The sequence below is a fragment of the Rhagoletis zephyria genome, unplaced genomic scaffold, assembly GCF_001687245.7.
Source record: "Rhagoletis zephyria isolate East Lansing unplaced genomic scaffold, Rhagoletis_zephyria_1.1 Rzeph_scaffold_01226, whole genome shotgun sequence".
In the NCBI taxonomy this organism is placed as follows: Eukaryota; Metazoa; Arthropoda; class Insecta; order Diptera; family Tephritidae; genus Rhagoletis; species Rhagoletis zephyria.
Genome location: NW_016158310.1, coordinates 117,423 through 136,616, shown reverse-complemented (window position 1 = coordinate 136,616; position 19,194 = coordinate 117,423). Strand labels below are relative to the sequence as shown.

The window sequence follows — 19,194 nt, the reverse complement described above, 5'->3', positions numbered from 1 at the left end:
ACTCGTAACAAGCAACCATAACAGCAAAAACACCAACAACGAGTACTATGCAATGCAGACAAGTTGCGATGACTGCGGCGCGGCACAGTAGGCCATTCAATGGATATTCTCTTTGAGTAAATTTTCCTAAGCATTGGTTTTTCAATTATATTTTTCTCAAATGCATACTTACGAGGTACTAGCTGAATCTTTCCGGAGTTACTTGTCATCGGTAAGTGAACAATTTGCCGATATTTTTCTGGAAGTAGCGTCACACGCGAAGCTCTCATAATCTAGGAAATAATATAAGAAAGCAATGTGAACGTATGTACGCAGTTTAGGTTGAAAACTGGCAATAAGAAATAATTTTTATCGAGCCAGTGCACCACTTTCCCTTATAATAAAATATTGGAAAGTGTATAGTATTGAAAGTATGCTCCTTTCAGTCTGTCCATTTAAGGTTCTTGAAGAGGTAATGAAGACTTGAAAACTGAGTCACTCTTTAAAAAATGTTCTCCGGCAGGCTAAATCCTTTTGTGGCTGGAAATAAAATGGAAATAGCAAGGAAGGTGATATGCAAATGTTAATAATGGGAAGGAGTAGTGGGTAAGAAGCACCCTTTTCAGCAATCAACTTTGGCACTAAACCAATAGGATTCACTAAATTCCACTTCAGAGTTATTTGAGATGGCAGCCAAATTTTGGCAGGGCCGTTATCTGAAGATTCATAATATAATACTTCTGCGGCTGAATTTTTTGAAAATCACACATATATAAGAAGTTGAAGGGCTATATTTGTCTTTATTCTACAGATATTCATAAACTTCTACTTCAATAGAAATACAATGCAACATATGCAAACAGTTGCAGGCGTTTTGAAAACAAAATATTTTTATAATTTTACTTCACCTACATATTCATTTTGATCCATAAAAACTCGAAATGCCTACTGTGCCGCTCCGACGTGTACGACTATGCCGACGACAGGGTAGGTATACACAAAACGTTGGGCTCGTTCACTGTCCGTCATTTGGACTGTTGAACGAAGCGTTAGCGCAGCGCTGACTTGCTTGATTGTTGGGTATAGTAGGCACATATACATTCGTCCATACATATACGAGAAGAGGTAGATAGCGAGCAACGCTTATACTGAAGATTACCACAACGAAATGAACGATGCGAAGAGACGCAGAGGAAGACGCGAGTCAGCTCTGCCGCTTACATTAATTTGCATTGGTGTGTACGTGTGTTCGTGCTATTGTCGAGTACGGTGTGTGGCTTTAGCAACAACACATAGTACATCCACTTTGTTGATGACGACGACAGCAGCGACGCTGCTGTGCTGCCGACGCAGCCAACACATTTTCAACGTTTTTCTGTGTGCCTTTTGTGAACGTATCTTTCGGTTTGCAAGATTATTTGTGATTTTAGCATGGTAGACTAAGGTACAACGTCGCTCGCACGCACGTTCGTTCGTTCGCTAGCTCGTTTCGTCGTAGTCTCGTCGTTGTTGAAGCAAGCAACCAAAAATTTTTTGTGTAAAGCATTACAGTTAGTAGCACGACACATTAGCCTAGCTAGCTGTCAGTAAAATATGACAATGCGCGTATATTCTGCATTCCAAAAAACGCGGGTACGTGATTGTTTCCACTATATTTTGCTACATCAAATAAAAAATTAAAATATTTTGCCGAAAACATATTTGTTCAAAGGAAGTAGGCAACTAAAGTGTAGCAAATGTGTAGAAATACAAAAATGCGCAAAGCAAAAATTCGAGCATTTGAAGGATTTTTTGGAAAACTGTGAATTGAAAATTACAGCAGCATTGAAGTTAAGTGTGTAGAAAAAGTTAACATTTTGGAGAAGAAATTCAATGAATTATTCAGTACCTTATCTGACTGTAGCAGCAGAGTTTTGAAAAAACTAAGTGAAGTATAAGTTTGAAAACATTGTTAAAGTGGAAATTTTTACCGCTCGAGTAACAAAACCAGTGCATGCAAACTAGCAAGCCAGTGAGAACAACGAACTTTGTATGGAATATTATTTGACTACCAGTATTTAAGTATTACCCTTATTAACAAAATAAACTAGTGCAATTTGCTGTTAGTTCAGAAGACTTACCACTCGTTCTTAATCGAAGGAAACAAAAAAAACGCGCTATTCGCCAATCAATCATAAATTAAGGAGCAAACCAAAGTCAGGTGTAAAAAAATAAGCAATAAATAAGCAGCAAATCAGTTGCATAGCCGAAAGAGCAACCGCAGCAGAAATTTCTATGTTATTGTAGCATCTCAATATTCACAACAATCGGGTTTCCGCACACAGGTGTAAACAAAGCGGCAACAAGAAGCACACCGTCAGACAGAGCAAGCAATTTGTGTAGCAAATAAGCTCGCAAAACCACGCACAAATGCAACAGCAGCAGCAACAGTAACAACAACAGCAGTAAGTGAAGCCGCCAATAAACGAGTGTAATAACAGTACGCGCCATAAGTAGCCATAAGCACACTTGTCAGCAGTGGAAGCAAACAGCATAGTGAAAGAGGTCTGCAACTAGAACAAGAAGAAGTAGAAGTAGCAGCAGATGTGTAATGCATTGACAACAAACAAAAAGTAAATGCAAGCGCCACTATAATAATGAGAAATTGTCAATAACAACAATAACAAGAACAATCATCAAAACATTAGTAGTGGACAATTAAGACAACATAACACAAAAGGAACAGAAAGTATTATTAAAAGAGTTATACAAAATCAAGAAAGATAAATAAAAACACTCTGTGGCAGCAAGAAGAAACCACAAATCACTAATTCTAATTAACAATTTATGACTTCTTGTGAACAAGAAAATAGTAAGCAACAGGAAGCAAAGTCAGAAGCCATAGCATCAGAAGCAACAGGAGTGCAGGCATCCAGTAACTAACTTAAGGAGCAGTGGCATAGAAATTTTCGTTATTTGCCAAACAATAATGTGCACTGAGGTAAGTCAACTTACTATAAATAATAAAATTTTGTAATAGACTTTATAACATTTGTATTGACAGCAACTTGGGATTAATGTTAGACTGAAGGCGTGTTTAGTGATTGCTGGCAATGGGGTAATGTGTCTGGCAGGAATAAATTATTGAGCAATAGGATGACAACAAAATTGTTTCGCACTTAGGAAAATTGGCTGACTATAAATTTTTAGCTTGGACTGCAGTTTATTAAAAAAAACGAGTTGAGAAGTTAGAGTGCAGGTAGAGTTAGACAATTCGTACTTAGAAAAACTGTATATATTTTTTGTGAAATTTTTTAATGAAGTTAAAACTTATAACTTCGAAACGAAACGAACACATATAAGCGGTCATCAACTTTAATTTTCAATATTCCTTTATTTTGTCATCAGTTCAGCAAGATATTTATATAAATTTTTAGAATAGCTCTAAAGGCATTCCCCATTTAATGAATTTTCTCGTAGTAACACATTTGTCAAATAAGGCATTTTACATCTCGTATCTAAGTTCGAAAGTCTCTTAAAAACTGCCAGATAAAAAATCTGTTTTACGATTAGCATTGGCATTTTGCTATAGGTGGTTCGGTATTAACAATTTTTTATTCGGAAAATTTCAGATTTTCTTGTGTAATTTGACTCTTAAAACAGCTTTTAGACAATCGGTATTGGTTCCAAAATACTATGTCAGTAAAAGTTAAACTCCAAGGTCTTAAAAACTCTTAACCTTACCTCAACGGATGTGTTCGACCAAGTTTCTTCAAGTAGCATAAAAATGCCTAGATCGTGTGCAGTCGGTGGCTTTTGATAAAAAACTTTTTTATTGATAAACTACATACAGTGATTTGAAACTGCCTTTCATAAAACGCCTGGTGAAATGAATACATTTTATTGTCTTGTATTTCTGAAATTTTAAAAAGGCTCAGTCTATTGAAGTACAGTAATCACGTAATACTTCCAGCGCAAAAACGCGTAGTCTTAACTTATTTTAACGATATTCTCGTTTATTTTGTGGTGTACGTCTTGATGTTAAGCACATATGGAAGGACTTATATTTTACGTCACCCCCTAGCGGCAAATGGATGTATAAGAAGCCCTTTCATGGAAGATATACCATCATGGGTTTTGCATTCTCAACACAGAGGTTTCGTTGTTAAAAACACTTTTCCTATGTTTAGATGTTAATCGAACCAGGGATCAGACTTAAAAAAGCCAAAGGTCTATTTCACCACTTCTGTTTATACATATATGGTTGCAATGTTTCGCAACTCTGCATATACAAACAGTTTAACTACCGCAGTACGTTTTGGAAGTCATGAGTTAACTTTCACCTGGGCAATGATACAAATTTACCTCTTTAACAAAACTTGTGCAGCTTTATACGTCTAATAGTTCTTTTCCTATTTCGAAAGTAATACTTGGACCCACATTCACAATAATAATTGATAATCAAAGATAACCCTTTGTTTGGAAGTTTATGAGTTCATACGACGAAAACACTAACTAAGCAAAAAGTGATGCCAAATGACTACACTAAATACAAAGTATCGATAACTATTGGTTTGTGGCTTGGGTGTTGATGCTTGACTAACTAAACAGGTGCTCACACGATCACTTAATAGATTCGGAAAATTTTTTAAGATTAAAAATAATCTAGAGCAATACGTTTTTTTTTTGTGTAAAATTGGAAAGAGATGAATAAGGACGTCCTCAGGGAAACGATTGGGAAAATATCGGCAATTAATCGTAACCAACCGATAAGATGCATTAAATGAAATATAGGTAAAAAATATCTCAACTATGAGCAAAAAATATAATATTGTAGGCACCTCATATAAATTTATTCAAATCTGAAAAACTTAATTTTTTCAAATTGCGGTATGAAGAAATTTCTTTTGAAGTCTCGCATGATTATATCCATATGTCACTAAAAGAATTTATTGAAATCATTGTGCCTTAATTTCTAACGGAAAAGTAAGATAAGCAGCAAACATCGAGTTCACAGTTCGTAGTTAAACTATTGTTAATTTAACCACTACTCAGAAGTTTAACTATACCTCCGTATTTACAGTTGAAAACACTGTTAACTAAAATCAGTATTTTTCCAAACAAAGTTAAATTTCGTTGTACAAAAAAATTTTAATTTAAGAAGGCTTTAACTATAGGGGAATTCATGTTTAAACACTTGTTGACTGAGCACTGTGAATATTAAAATCTATAGTTAAAACCCTGTAAGTGGTTAGCTACGTACTTTTAATACGGCCTTTAACCCTAGAAGCCCGATCTACTTGAGAGTTACGTAGAGCCCAAACATACGTCTCAGAGGCGCAGGTGACTTAAAAGACAACCTGTGTGCTAAAATATACTTAGTTCTGCCCACTTTTTTGTTAAGCATAAAGTTGTGATATAAACCAATAATAGAACATAGTTCATTAATAAAAACTACAACGAAATTTGTTTAAAACAACAAACTGTAAAGGCACTTTTGTGTTCAAATTTAAAAAAACCGATTCCGTGTACGCTTTTTTGACGTAGATTGGGCTTTTAGGGGTAATCAGAAAAAATATATGTATATGATGACCACTTTGCAACATGATAAATCGAAAGCCTACCAGGCATTTGGCAAAATATTTTTGGTAGAAGTCAAGCCAATGTTTGTTTTTAAGTTTTACGGATGCAAACAACCGTTAAGATAAATATATGAACATAGTACATATACTCTAATGAATGCTGCTCGGAAGATGCTAATAAATATCATACAAATCGCCTTGAACTTGGGCAGAGCGAAAATAACGCATTTCCGAAAAATGTCCGTTAAGGCCTTAAGGTGCACTAATCAAGAGTACACATTGTCAAAAAACTCTACTAATTTGATATCATTTATGAATGAAAATCTAAAAAATTTCTTCAAAGGCACTTCTATAAAACAAACCTGTCCATCCCACTCAAGCATAAACTCATCTGTTACACTTGGCATCCACTTTCCAACAAGGCAATTAAAAGCAATTAATCTTCACGCATTCACACATCCTTGAACGTCCTTCACGCTCCTAAGCATTTATGATTGACCGATTTCAATGCCAACACCATACTTCCATAAGTAAAACGCCAAGGTAGCAAACGCAAAGCACTTATACGAAAACCAAAACCCCAAGCCGCATTGAAGCATCCGCATACAAATTTACACACCACACACATACACATCCTTGCATATTCCAGCACATACGTAGCTTCCCAATTGGTACAGCGAAACAGCACGAGATCAAACCAACTAGCAACTAAAAATCCAACATGTGGTTACGCCAATTTGTAAACCTTATCACCAAAAGCAACGTAACGTTACATATGAACTTACAATATACATACGTATGTGTTTGTTGTCACGCTTGTTATTGCTATTAGCTTCAGCAACAATACATGGCATCGTAGGCAGTAACTCGAGAGAGGGCACTAGAGTGTGTAAAGTGGCGCTAAAATAGCAAGTGTGCCAAAAGTCCAGGCAGCAGGCAGGCATACAGACAAACAGGCAGAAGAGTCGAACAACGACCACAATTTGCGAGTTTCATGGCTTTGTAATGAAGTTTATTCGCTGTCTTTGGTGGGTAGAGAGTATGTGACGCCAGGATCCGTGCATTCTTGTGCCCATACATTTGCATGCAAATAGATACATATAGAATATGTGAACATACATACATATGTACGTACATATGTGAGAGCGCAAGTTAGGCAAGCTGTCGTGCATTGGCTTTAGCTTAGGTTGAACGTAGGTGAAATAGATCAAAACAGCCACATGCTGCCGTTAGGTAAATACGCGCTTTTCTCAACTTACTGGCCATCATTGCATCGTTAAATGAGTTGGAAATGTACTTTTCAGCGACCCGTGATAAGTTCACAATCGCAACACACCTGCTAAATCAGGTGCGCTACATCGCACGCTGTTTCGGTCATTAAAAATTGCAAGTGTAAGCGCTTGTTTGTATTTTTTTTTTGTATAAGTACTTATGGGAGTATATACATGACAAAATCCCGCATGACAGCTACGCTGTTACCACCATATGCCTTAAAAATGCATAGACAATCAAAGAGCTTAAAAAAACGTGTATGCTCAACGCAATAAATAAAAACCCAAACAATTTGTGTTTACACAAACACAGAAAAAACATAAACAACACACATACACTAGCAAACAGCGTACGTGTGCCTGCAACGCGGAAAAGTTTGCAAAACACGCGTAGTTGTGTGGAAAACTTCCGTCCTTTCTTAGCGGCGCCGACGGCAGCGCGAAAATAAAAATCAAAAGTCGCCTTACGTACGTACAATATTACGTTGCAGCATCAGCCAAAGTAAAAACAAGTTGTTTGCAACTTTTTATTTCTTTAAGCTACATTTTGGTTTGCCTTTTTCACTCAGTACTTGCTTCTCGCCTCACAACGTCTCAGAGTCGCAAAGTCACCCTTTCACGGATAGCCAAGGCGAAAACATTAAATAAAATAAAATACACACATATGTGTAAGCAAAAACATATGCAAATAAGCGTCTGCGTGCGACAAAAACAACAAAGCAACAAAAAAGAAACTAGCGCAAAAACAACATAGCAACAACAAGAGCATCCCTCTGGAAACAGCAGCGTTGCCGCAAGTCAAATAAGGCAAGTCAAGTTAGAGTAGATTCTCGCGCGCGCGAAGAGTCAAACGCCAAAGTCACTGAAATAGATATTCAATAATGCACTTGGCTGCCTCCTTTGTTGTTGCTCGTCTGTTTTTTCTTTTTGTTTTCGTTGGCATGTCTGCCTGCATTCATTCATGCAATCGCTCATGTGGCGCCGCCGCAGCACTCATCCATCATCAATGCTAAATATAAGCGTCAGCGTCAGTGCAAACAGATTTCGACTTCCACTCTGCTGCCAATTTATTGTCTCAAGAATGTGCATTTCTTTGTGCAAATCTATTTTGCTTTTGTTTTGGTTTACCATTTTTTGCATACATATATATGTATGCCTGTGTTGTGTTGCATGCAACAGCTCGTCGGCATTTTCCCCGTGGTATTTATTTAACTTTTTTTCTGTAACTGCAATCGCACATTGCAATCGGTCTTGCTGTCTCTTATTATCTTTTTTTGTTCAGTTTATTTACCAAACATTGTCCGTGTTTGGATTTTTCTGCATTCTTTGTTTTGCTCTGCAAATTTTCAACAAACTGTTTCCAATTTATCTTTGCTGAGCTCTTTCACAAAAGCGAAAAAACGCGAGCAGAACAAGCGTAAACACCTAACTCTATAATTTCCTCCACCGTTCAAGCAATAAAGAATACCAAATAACAACCAAACATTGCAAACGACATTAATTACTGCTACTCAACCACTGACGCAAACACACACCCATAGGCACTCTAAGTAAGTCAGCGTTAGCAGATGCTTGTAAGGGTGTATGAGTTAATCACGCACCTTTAAAGACATTAATCGCTTATGGCGCTGCCATCTCGTTGGCAGCAGCAGCAGCATAATGAAGCGACACTAGTGGCGGCGACAGCGGCTGCATCATCATTACCTCTCGGCTAACATCCGCCAAGTTTAAACTCGGCCACTCACCAAAACGCTGCTCCTCGACTCGTTTCTTCCGCCTGCTATCACCATTCATTAAATTTGCTTCCGTTCATTCATTGAGTAGGTATGGTTATTTGTTGAGGTTATTTATTGTTGGTATTATATGTCTGTATTGTTGTTGCTGTGTAAGGTCTTTTGCGCTTGCTCTACATTATAATGATTGTTTACAGTATAATAGCGACTTACCAAACATTCATTTCTAACTGTTTTGTTTGTCGTCATTGTTATTGTTACCAAAGAATTGTTTAAATTTCGCTTTCGTTTTTGCCAAAAGAGCGAATGAAAAGCCAGAGAGAGCGCGAAAAGTAGGTAACAAATGTGTTGTAGTAGAGGAATGCGATGAGGACATCACTTTGCATACTAAGCGCAAATGCACTTGCAGTATTAGGCCTGGTATGCCCGGGTGGACTATTTTAAGGAAATTTACTCGCACGTAAAGAATAAAATTTAATGGGCAAGGCAGGAGAAGCAAGAAAAAAATCCATTTTAAGCGCTTAGATAAGTACTAAAACACTGGTAAATATGCTCGCAAAACAACAGTTTATTTCAAGTATTGGCAAATTAAACGGACAATCAAGTCTTGCTTGATATTCTCAAATAAAAGAGATTTGCTCTCATCGTTTTAATTTTTTTTTTGTAATATTCGTTATTCTCCATTTGAAATAAATTGCTTTTAATCTCTTTAATAACACCAATGCGTTTCCGTAGAGACAAACCATTGGTTTTAAATTTTTGTATCCAAGCAGAAATGCAATTGAAGTTATGGGTTAATAAAAACCAATCCTGTTTTTGTGTTATTATTTGTAAACATTTATTTAGTTCGATGAATAAAAAAAACCGCCCAAGAAATGGTCTCGAAAAATTTATTGAGCCAAATTTTCTTAAGCAGTACCAAGTTCCACAGAAATTTGGTACGCTTTCTACTATGGTTTGCTAAAGTTTATTTGTGAAGAGTACAAGGCACCCTCGTCTTAACGGAAATAACCATTATTATGGAAGGATAAAATGAGACAGCAAGTTGTAAAATATCAGATGTCAAAACTCCTTGGACACTACTATGAACACACACAAAATAATAGCATTTATCGCTTGACCATTTTCTTAAAAGATCCGTAATTGGCTTTATAAATTGAAATAAGCAAACTAAGCATGATCGTTAAAATTAAGCTTGGAAACCCTGAGTAAGCAAAATGAGCAATTCCAAGCAAAAGCTTAAACTTTTCGGCCCTGGTAATAAGTAGCAGAAGTAGTAGCATTCCAATAAACACAGTTTTTCAAAAGTATAAAGATGAAGTGCTGTTGTTGCAGTAACCTTTCAAATTTTTTTCTTAGAATATGTGGGGTCCAGAAATACGAATTTGGTAACTCTGCCGTGAGTAAATAGCCCAACTTAAAATGTTTTTAAAAATTTTATAGTACCCTTCGGCAATATCATTGAAAGTGGTAAAAGAATGATTTTCATGGGACTGTTGCAGAGAAAATTAAACATCGATGTAATTTCATTGATCAGGAGTAGGAGTAAGTACTCCACAATGATGTGCAATTATTTTTTCCTTTCAAGAAAGATCTTTTCAACGAAAGGAAACATGAAAAACTTTTTGAGGAGTGACCAAAAAAAATATCTTTTCAGGCTAAGTCACAGAAAGGCCATGGAATAAGTTTAGAATAAGGTATGCACTCATATAAGCACGGTATAACTAAACCTTTTTTCAAGTACAATATGTTCATCAGATTTTTAATTTGCTGGTAGGGCTTTATGCAAATAGGAGGAAAAACTCTAGTCATAAACAACGCTTTAAATTCAACCCTGTCAGGAAATTTTATTTTTATTACGAAATCTTTATAGGTTTTTCATCTACCATACTCTCCAGCGTAGACTTAACAGTTTTTCCGTCAACTCCTTGCTTACAGAATCCCCTATTCAATAGCCTCACATAATTTTTACAAACGTCAACAAACCGTGTTATGTGCACATCAAACCGTGTTCTTAAGAAATAATAAAGGAAATTCAACTAGTCCACAAAAGCTATAAGCGCGAAACTTTCATAATAACGATCCACGCAGAGAACGTAGACAACTGGCAATAGGTCAAATTTATGGCAACGGCAGTAAGAAGCCTTTCGATTAATATCAAAGAGGAATTAACAAAAAAAAAAAATCGTATGGTCATGCTAGCAGCATTCCACATTAGCCCCGAAATCAGCGCATTCAAGGAAGCCGAAGGCAACAACGCGCAGACAGGCATTCCCTCGGAACGGAAAGGAAGCCATGCAACGGAATGAATACGAGCTACTGCACCATCCTTACTTGCCACAAAAATCCTGCTCACTTTCATTTGCGACACCAGCAACACCAAATAAAAACATTAAGTCTACTCAAGAGTGCCTAAAGGCTGCCACCATCGTAGCTGCTGTTGCTATTTTGCATGCTGTTCGCGTCAAACTACCAAAAAAAAAAGCAACCCATCAACTAGCGCATTTCACGTTTCCGCTACTTGCCAATACAAAATCAACGAAAAAACAACGTAAGCTTTTGTAGCTGTTACTTTTGCAACATCTTGTGAGAGTCAGCCGCCAGACGCTGCTGTTACGGGCACATTCCTGTCCCTTCTATGCCTTCTCCTGTATGTAGTAGAATGTACAATGGATGCTGCGCGATATTTATTCATAAATAGCATTAAATGCTGGCTCGCCGGTTCAGTTGTTGGCCAACCAACGACCAAACAAGATGACTGCGGTAACAGCCACCTAAGCCACAGCTATTGAATGGGTTATAACATGAAACAACTCAATCGGTACGTCGATGGCAGCGGCAATTATAACAAATTTTCTATGTATGGCCATGCGACCATACGAGGCGAGCATAAAATACGAAATCTGAGTATGAGTGCGCTTACAAATCGTATTAAACGAGCATGTTGCACGCACCACATCGACGTTGCAAGTTGTTTTCTGGCTGGTTGACGAAGGACGGACCACACTCGAGCGAGCGAGGCAACAATCGCCCAGTGTATGCTCGCACTATGCGGCCTCTTTGTAGCATGCAACGTCAAGTGGGTGCTCCGATACACAACAGCATATAAATGGTAACGAGCTGTCCTTTGTGTTGGCATTTTACCGCCTAGGAGTCGCTGATTTAGGCCCATCGCAGTGAAAGAGTTAAGTTCGTGCGCGTGGAGTGTCCAAAATTGGCGCTCTGCGGCGTGCGCATCCCATACACATAAGAAACGTTAGCACCCATGTGCAGTGTACAGCATTAAGTATCACTAGTTAAGAAGTTTAAGCGCGTCTCCCACTCATAAGGAGACGGCCAGGAGAGTTTTTTTTTGGCAATTTGCAAGGGATTAACATATTGTTTTCTATTGCAGCAGGCTGCGCGCTCAAAATTAAGCTCTATGTGGGTAGACCATTACACAAGGCACAACAGAAGTAGTATAAACTTACATGCATACTCAAATTTTTGGGTCTTGTCTACCTGTGGTGAATGTTTTGCTACTTCATTCGTTGCCTGCTCCTGGCTGCTTCTGTAGAGGTTGTAATTTTTTTCTTTTTATTTCATTATTTTCTTTTATTGGCTGTATTTTTGCCACACCACCTTCAGATTCCTGTCATAAACTCAGTCATTTCCATCACCAACAACAATGGTAAGTCCCATGTTTTATTGCCTTCGTCATAATTCAAGCAGCAGCTTCCCTATAAAATGTATTATTATTTTTATTACTTACACTCACACTACAATCATGATTATTTGCTTACTTGCTCTTGAAAAGTTGCACATGTCCTTTCGTTCTCTTTAAATCAGCTGTGCTCATTTGGGTGGTTAGTCGCTGGTGCCGTTTTTTTTTTTTATTCCCAATCAGCTGATTTTAAATTGCGTAATTTTTCTCTCTTTTGAGCTGTACCTTCTTGCTTGGTGTGACTCAAACTACCCAATTATTTTATTAGTATTTTTTTTTCCTCTTTCTTACGACCTCTTCCTTGTTCTCATTTCACTTGTCCAACAAATTTGTACTCTTTGCATGCATTGGACCCCTTTTATTAATGCTTTTAAACTACTGTATTGATACGCGAGCGCGCTACCACGATTCACTTTGCCGTATTTATGTATCCTTGCTGACTGTTTGATAGCTTCCACCGTTCATCTTTGGTTCGTTTGTCGTTTATCGTTTATGTGGTTAGTGGTGGCGATTTCCGCTATGATTGTGGCAGAAATATACATATAACTTGTTGCTTTAATGAGTTTGGCACGTATGCGTCTTTTAACTATATACATAATTTCGCAGAGAAAAAGAAATTTATGTGAATGTTGTAATGCGTGTGACAAAAGCACAGTGGATATCAATAAGTATTCTTTTTTGGGAATCAGCCTCACTACAGAATTCATATCCATGGTGGTCTTGGCTATTTACCTAAATTAAAGACTTAACTTTCTTGACGATCTTTATGCACACGTAAAATTTCTATCTAACCAAAGCTATTTCCACATTATAAAATAATTCTCAATCAGACATCACAATAACAACCACTTTAGTTCTTCATTGGTCAAGGCATTTTTCTTCAAATTTTAACATAAACTTTGTCTACGCTATAAAGGATTTTTTTAATTTTACGAAATCAATGACGAATGCTCTACACTATGTTAAGAGCTCTTCCGCAGCTTCTTGCTATTAGTTTGCGATCACCAATCACGCTTTCATAAATAACAAGCCAGCTCATAGTTTATGTGGAAGTAGTTGACTTGTGCGCTGAGTTCACGAGAAAAGTTGTGGTTGATTTAATAATTTCACTTATTGAGATATAATTGAAAGTATACATTTGTATAAGCAACTGACTCACCGGGGATCTTTTAAATCCGGTAAAGTGTGAACTTTCATTTAGAAAAGTACAGGTAACAGAAATATCTACTGAATGCGTCAAAGTCATATTCTAAATAAATACATAAATTCGTAGTCCCAAATATGGTTACCTTAACGTAAAAAGATGCCAAGTCCATTTTTTTTATTATTTAATCTTGTGTAGCTTCTCTTTGAAGTCTAGGCAAAATTTGATTGCAAAAACACGTCGTTGTAGTCGATCCGACGAAGTGTAGTCAGAAGAGTCAAATGCCTTTTGCAGGTTGAAAACGCAAAATTTAAGCATTAAAAGCAAACCAAAGGTCTTAAAAAATATAATTTATGATACTTTTTTCAATTCGCCAGTGACACAAATGCCTGGCAGCTTTAAAGCGGCATATTGAATAGCACACAAGAACTTTTAACACAAAATCAGCTGAAAATAGCGGAAAAAAACAATAATTAAAATAAAGCATAAAATATACACACGTACACTCGCAAAAAAATCAGCTGGTAAAACACTTTCTCACACGTATATAACTCATGCGCCCCACGTTAGTGAGCTGTGGTCATCCTGCCACCACCATCGCTACGACCACAACCACATATCGCGGCCAATGTGTCGGCATGCCACACTTATCCTGATACATAAGTACGTATGTATGCACATAAACTCGCGCCGGATGACAATTATTGCGACTAGTACAGCAATGGTATGGTATGCCAGTGATGACCACTGCGTATGAGTAACATTCATTCCATTACATTGAAGTAAATTAAATTCATCATACGCACTGTATAACACCCAAAAGCCACCGAATCGCTTGCCATTTTTATTGTTGTGGATGATGACTGACTGCTTGCTAGTAAAAAAAAACTGTCGCCCACATTCCTTAATAAAAATAAAAGCGCAATACATTATTGTTGCCGCTACTGCTATTTTTGTTTCACTCTTTTTTTATGTAAGCGTCAGCATAAGCGTCAAAAAAAAATAATGATAATAACGACATTGCTGATGAGTGGCGGCGTTGAAATGAGTTGAGTTAAAAATTTTCGCTTTTGCTTCGCATTTTGCTATCGGTTACCGGTGTGGCCGGTGGCTAGTGTTCCTGCCTTCACCGCTGCAATGCTGTTGAATGGCGGCGGCGAATTGTGAGCGCCCTGGAGGGTTTTTATTATGTCAGCATTCATTGCTGTTGTCGTTTGTTCGTTGAAAGCTTCTGAATTTTTTCTCATTGCTATGGCGCATATTTCACCCAATTTCATTATGTGAACACGCACACTTACACATTTGTACATATGTATGTATGTATACAAAAATATGTATTTGCTCTTTTATGTTATTTAGTACTTTATTTTTGGTTTTATGTCTTTCTTTATTGTTGCTGCTGCAATTTACGCCACACATTTACATGTACATGCACACAAATGAGCAGAAACGCAAAACAAATACACTTTATATGCCGCTTTATATACATACTTCTTTGTGGAAATAAATTTTTGTATTTACTTGTATGTATGTATTTTTGTTGGTATATACTAAATATAAGCTATGTAGTAAATGTGTACTTTTGAGCATAGAGCTGCCAACATTATTGCCACCCACTCGCCTCCTGCACATATACACGTGCACAATGTACTCGGCGTGCCCTGCCGCAGAACACACCGAACTCTGCCCACCGCGCCGCAGCGTACCACAAAAGCCGCCTCTTTTTATACCATGCCCATTAACAATATCCCTGAACTGTTCTGGCAGCGTCGCCATCGTCGTCCTCGCTCGACTGTTGGCGAATCTGAGCTTTCTGACTGCCGCAATGGCTGACCGACTAGGCAGTCCGTTCGACTCTACTTCGAGTTTTTTTTTTGCTTTTAGGGGGCTTGTAGGAAAATTTTAATGGGCAAAATTTACAAAAAAAAAAAAAAAACGCTGAAAATGTGTATGGAGTGAGTTTTTGTAACGCCACAATGCTGGGGCTCTAATTTGNACTTCGAGTTTTTTTTTTGCTTTTAGGGGGCTTGTAGGAAAATTTTAATGAGCAAAATTTACAAAAAAAAATAACGCTGAAAATGTGTATGGAGTGAGTTTTTGTAACGCCACAATGCTGGGGCTCTAATTTATTTTAGTAAGAATTCGGTGTGGTAGACATTTAGCACGAAAGCTTAAATTAAATTATTTTAGTTAAAAAATTTGTTTTCTTACACGTTTTAAACTTAGAAGTCTATAGCTGCTTTTATCTCTAAGATTTGTTATTTATAAATTTGTTTTTTAGTTAAGAAATTTTAGTCCGAAAATTTCAGTACTTATTTGTCNCTAATTTGTTTTAGTAAGAATTCGGTGTGGTAGACATTTAGCACGAAAGCTTAAATTAAATTATTTTAGTTAAAAAATTTGTTTTCTTACACGTTTTAAACTTAGAAGTCTATAGCTGTTTTTATCTCTAAGATTTGTTATTTATAAATTTGTTTTTTAGTTAAGAAATTTTAGTCCGAAAATTTCAGTACTTATTTGTTAAAACACAATTTTTGCTTTAACATTTCTATTTCTAATTTTTGAAACACATCTTAGTATTTTTTTCTGAACATATCTAATTTTAGTGCGAAATTTTTAATAAATACTATAACCTCTAAATTTTGCGGATTTTAGCTTTTCGTTCATTTTGCACTAAATTTATTTATCTTTTTATACTTTTAGACCACTTTTGAGAAAATTTGTTTATGCGCGTTTCTACATACACAACTTCTGCTGCCTACTATTTATTTAGTTTCACTACTAAATCATACTGTGCAAATTTACGCTTATTTTAAAAATTAATTTATTATTATTAATAAAATATCTTTGTTCTAAAATTTAATGCAAGTTATCTTTAGAATTCCTNTTTGCACTAAATTTATTTATCTTTTTATACTTTTAGACCACTTTTGAGAATATTTGTTTATGCGCGTTTCTACATACAAAACTTCTGCTGCCTACTATTTATTTAGTTTCACTACTAAATCATACTGTGCAAATTTAAGCTTATTTTAAAAATTAATTTATTATTATTAATAAAATATCTTTGTTCTAAAATTTAATCCAAGTTATCTTTAGAATTCCTCNTTTTTATACTTTTAGACCACTTTTGAGAAAATTTGTTTATGCGCGTTTCTACATACACAACTTCTGCTGCCTACTATTTATTTAGTTTCACTACTAAATCATACTGTGCAAATTTACGCTTATTTTAAAAATTAATTTATTATTATTAATAAAATATCTTTGTTCTAAAATTTAATGCAAGTTATCTTTAGAATTCCTCCTAGCAAATTCTGCTATTACTCCAAAGACAAAATTCCAACAGCATGCAAATAAATTATGTACATATGTGCAGGGCAGATCGAATGAGAATAGGACGACTGGGTTTCGTAGAGAATAAGCTAAATAATCACCGACAAACTGTCGATGATGATGGCGATGGCGAGAACGACTGACTCGTAGCCGAGTGAGTTTAGCGAAACGTCGTTAGACAACTGACATTTGCACACAACGATATCAGCAATAAAAAACGTTACGAACACATAACCGTCGAAGAGAGAAGAGTTCGTGCGCGCAGCACTCAAAGCAAAAGTGGGAGCCAGATTCGTAGAATCAGCAAGTGTATCCTTGCAGGAATACAAAACTACATATGTAAATACAAACAAACAGCAACATATTCACATATGTATAGGTATATAGTACACTTGTACGTACATACGAATTGTTTGCAAGCGTGGCGAGGGCAGCAACCTTCGTTGGCTTACTACAAACGCCGTCATGGCCCACACAAAAACATATGGACAGTGCGCCTTGTGCGTATGTACACCCATGTATATATATATATACNGTGTATCCTTGCAGGAATACAAAACTACATATGTAAATACAAACAAACAGTAACATATTCACATATGTATAGGTATATAGTACACTTGTACGTACATACGAATTGTTTGCAAGCGTGGCGAGGGCAGCAACCTTCGTTGGCTTCTACAAACGCCGTCATGGCCCACACAAAAACATATGGACAGTGTGCCTTGTGCGTATGTACACCCATGTATATATATATACATATATATATTTATGTATTTGTATGCAATAGCCGACACCACACTTGCAACACGCCCTACCCTTTTTATAACGCATCTACCGCCACGCCGCAACTTTGGCAATGTGATTCTATTTTATAACAAAAACAGCAGCAAAAACGAAATGAAGGCAAAAAGTACGCTACATGAGCATTTGCATACATAGGTACATATGCACATATACACTTACAACGTAGGCAATAGCAAATGGGAGGAAGTAGTGAATATAATATAATAAAGCAACAACAGCAATAGCAATATGGCGCCAGCAACAAGGATAACAAGAGTTGGTTGGCGGATGGTTTGGAAGAAGCTTTTTATAACCGACTATATGGCAACCCATTATTATAAATTTCACACACATACAAACGCAGAGAGAAAGCACATACTGATGCCATACTATACACAATGCGCAGGATATGCTGCTTCAAACACATACTTACGTATATGTATGTATGTACATAGAAAACTTTTGCATACAATAATATTATAATAATGCCAGCTTCATAAAATTTATAACAGTGGTTTGAGCGCTTGAGCCGCAATGGCAGGCGCTTTTGTGTTTTTGCCGACAGTTGTTGGTTGTATGGTGGGTGGTGAATTAGTTGATGGTAGAGCTAGTCGTAGGTGAATCAGTGGGCGAGCAGCGCAAAAACATAACTTTTCACCATGGCAATATCTAAGTACGGACGTACACACATTAGTATGTATAAATATGTATGTTGATATGTGTGTGGATTCCAGTCCCAGTCGAAAATTTTAAGATTGTTTCTTAATAAACGCTTCGTTTTGAAAGATCATCGAATATGAAGAAGTATGTCCAAAGCAAGCAAAGGCAACATGCGCTTTTTTAACACAAGCTGAACAAGACCTTGAAACTCTGTTGAACCCCAACGTGAACCAAAGATCCTAAGAAAGGCCCCTAAAAGGGAACCGATTGCATATTTTGCCGATAGGGCGTTGTTCGAGTCGACTTCGTTGTCTACAGTTACCATTGGTTGGCGCTAGGATAACGGTTAAACGGCAATGACGTGCATGGAATTCAAAAAGTAGTAAAAATGTACGCATATACAATCAATGTCTTTTTTGAACATACAAATTTACATAAATATCCATACATATAGGTAAGCACAAGCAGCTTAATACACAACAGTCAGCGTTGAGGTGAACTGAGATGTGAGGTGAAAATGTCACGTTGCTCTTTGAGGTGCAAGTGGGCGGCTTTAGAATTGCGAATTTTTTCGACTTAAGGTAAATATATTTTAACGCAACTATCGCTACTAGGTAGAAAAGCGTATAAAAGGCGTTCCGTCGAACGCCAGTCATTGCTGCGCTGTTGTATGGTAAAGTAAGTGCTGGTACGAACATCATTGCATTGGTTGAAATTATGCTTGGGGGTCGTATGAAGGACGTACTTATAGATCAGAGAAAGGCGAAACTAAGGGCAAGTCGTAAAAATTTTACAAAAATTCGGGTGTCGACTGGTAGTATATAAACGACTATTTTTAGATTATCGCTTTTCTATGGTATTATGAACGTCGTTGTCTCGTCCAATAAGTTAGTGTGAATAACTTATAGGCGATCGTCCTTCTACAAACAAACAGTTGAAGAAGGATGAGCGACTAAACACTATTCACAGTCGCTTATTGAACGAAAGATCGACATTCATAATACCATGGAAAAGCGATAAT

At 36.8% G+C, this 19,194-nt stretch overlaps 1 protein-coding gene across 1 annotated transcript in view; it reads left to right on the top strand.

Annotated features, from left to right (window-relative positions):
- Positions 1-1,273: 1,273 nt before the first annotated feature.
- The window catches only part of LOC108363244 (SERTA domain-containing protein 2 taranis), a 49,913-nt gene continuing 31,992 nt past the window's right edge, over positions 1,274-19,194 (top strand). Inside the window, exon 1 of the mRNA XM_017616542.1 lies at positions 1,274-2,959. Within this exon, the coding sequence (XP_017472031.1) occupies positions 2,948-2,959 (12 nt within the window). The 5' untranslated portion in view covers positions 1,274-2,947. The remainder of the gene's footprint in view (positions 2,960-19,194) is intronic.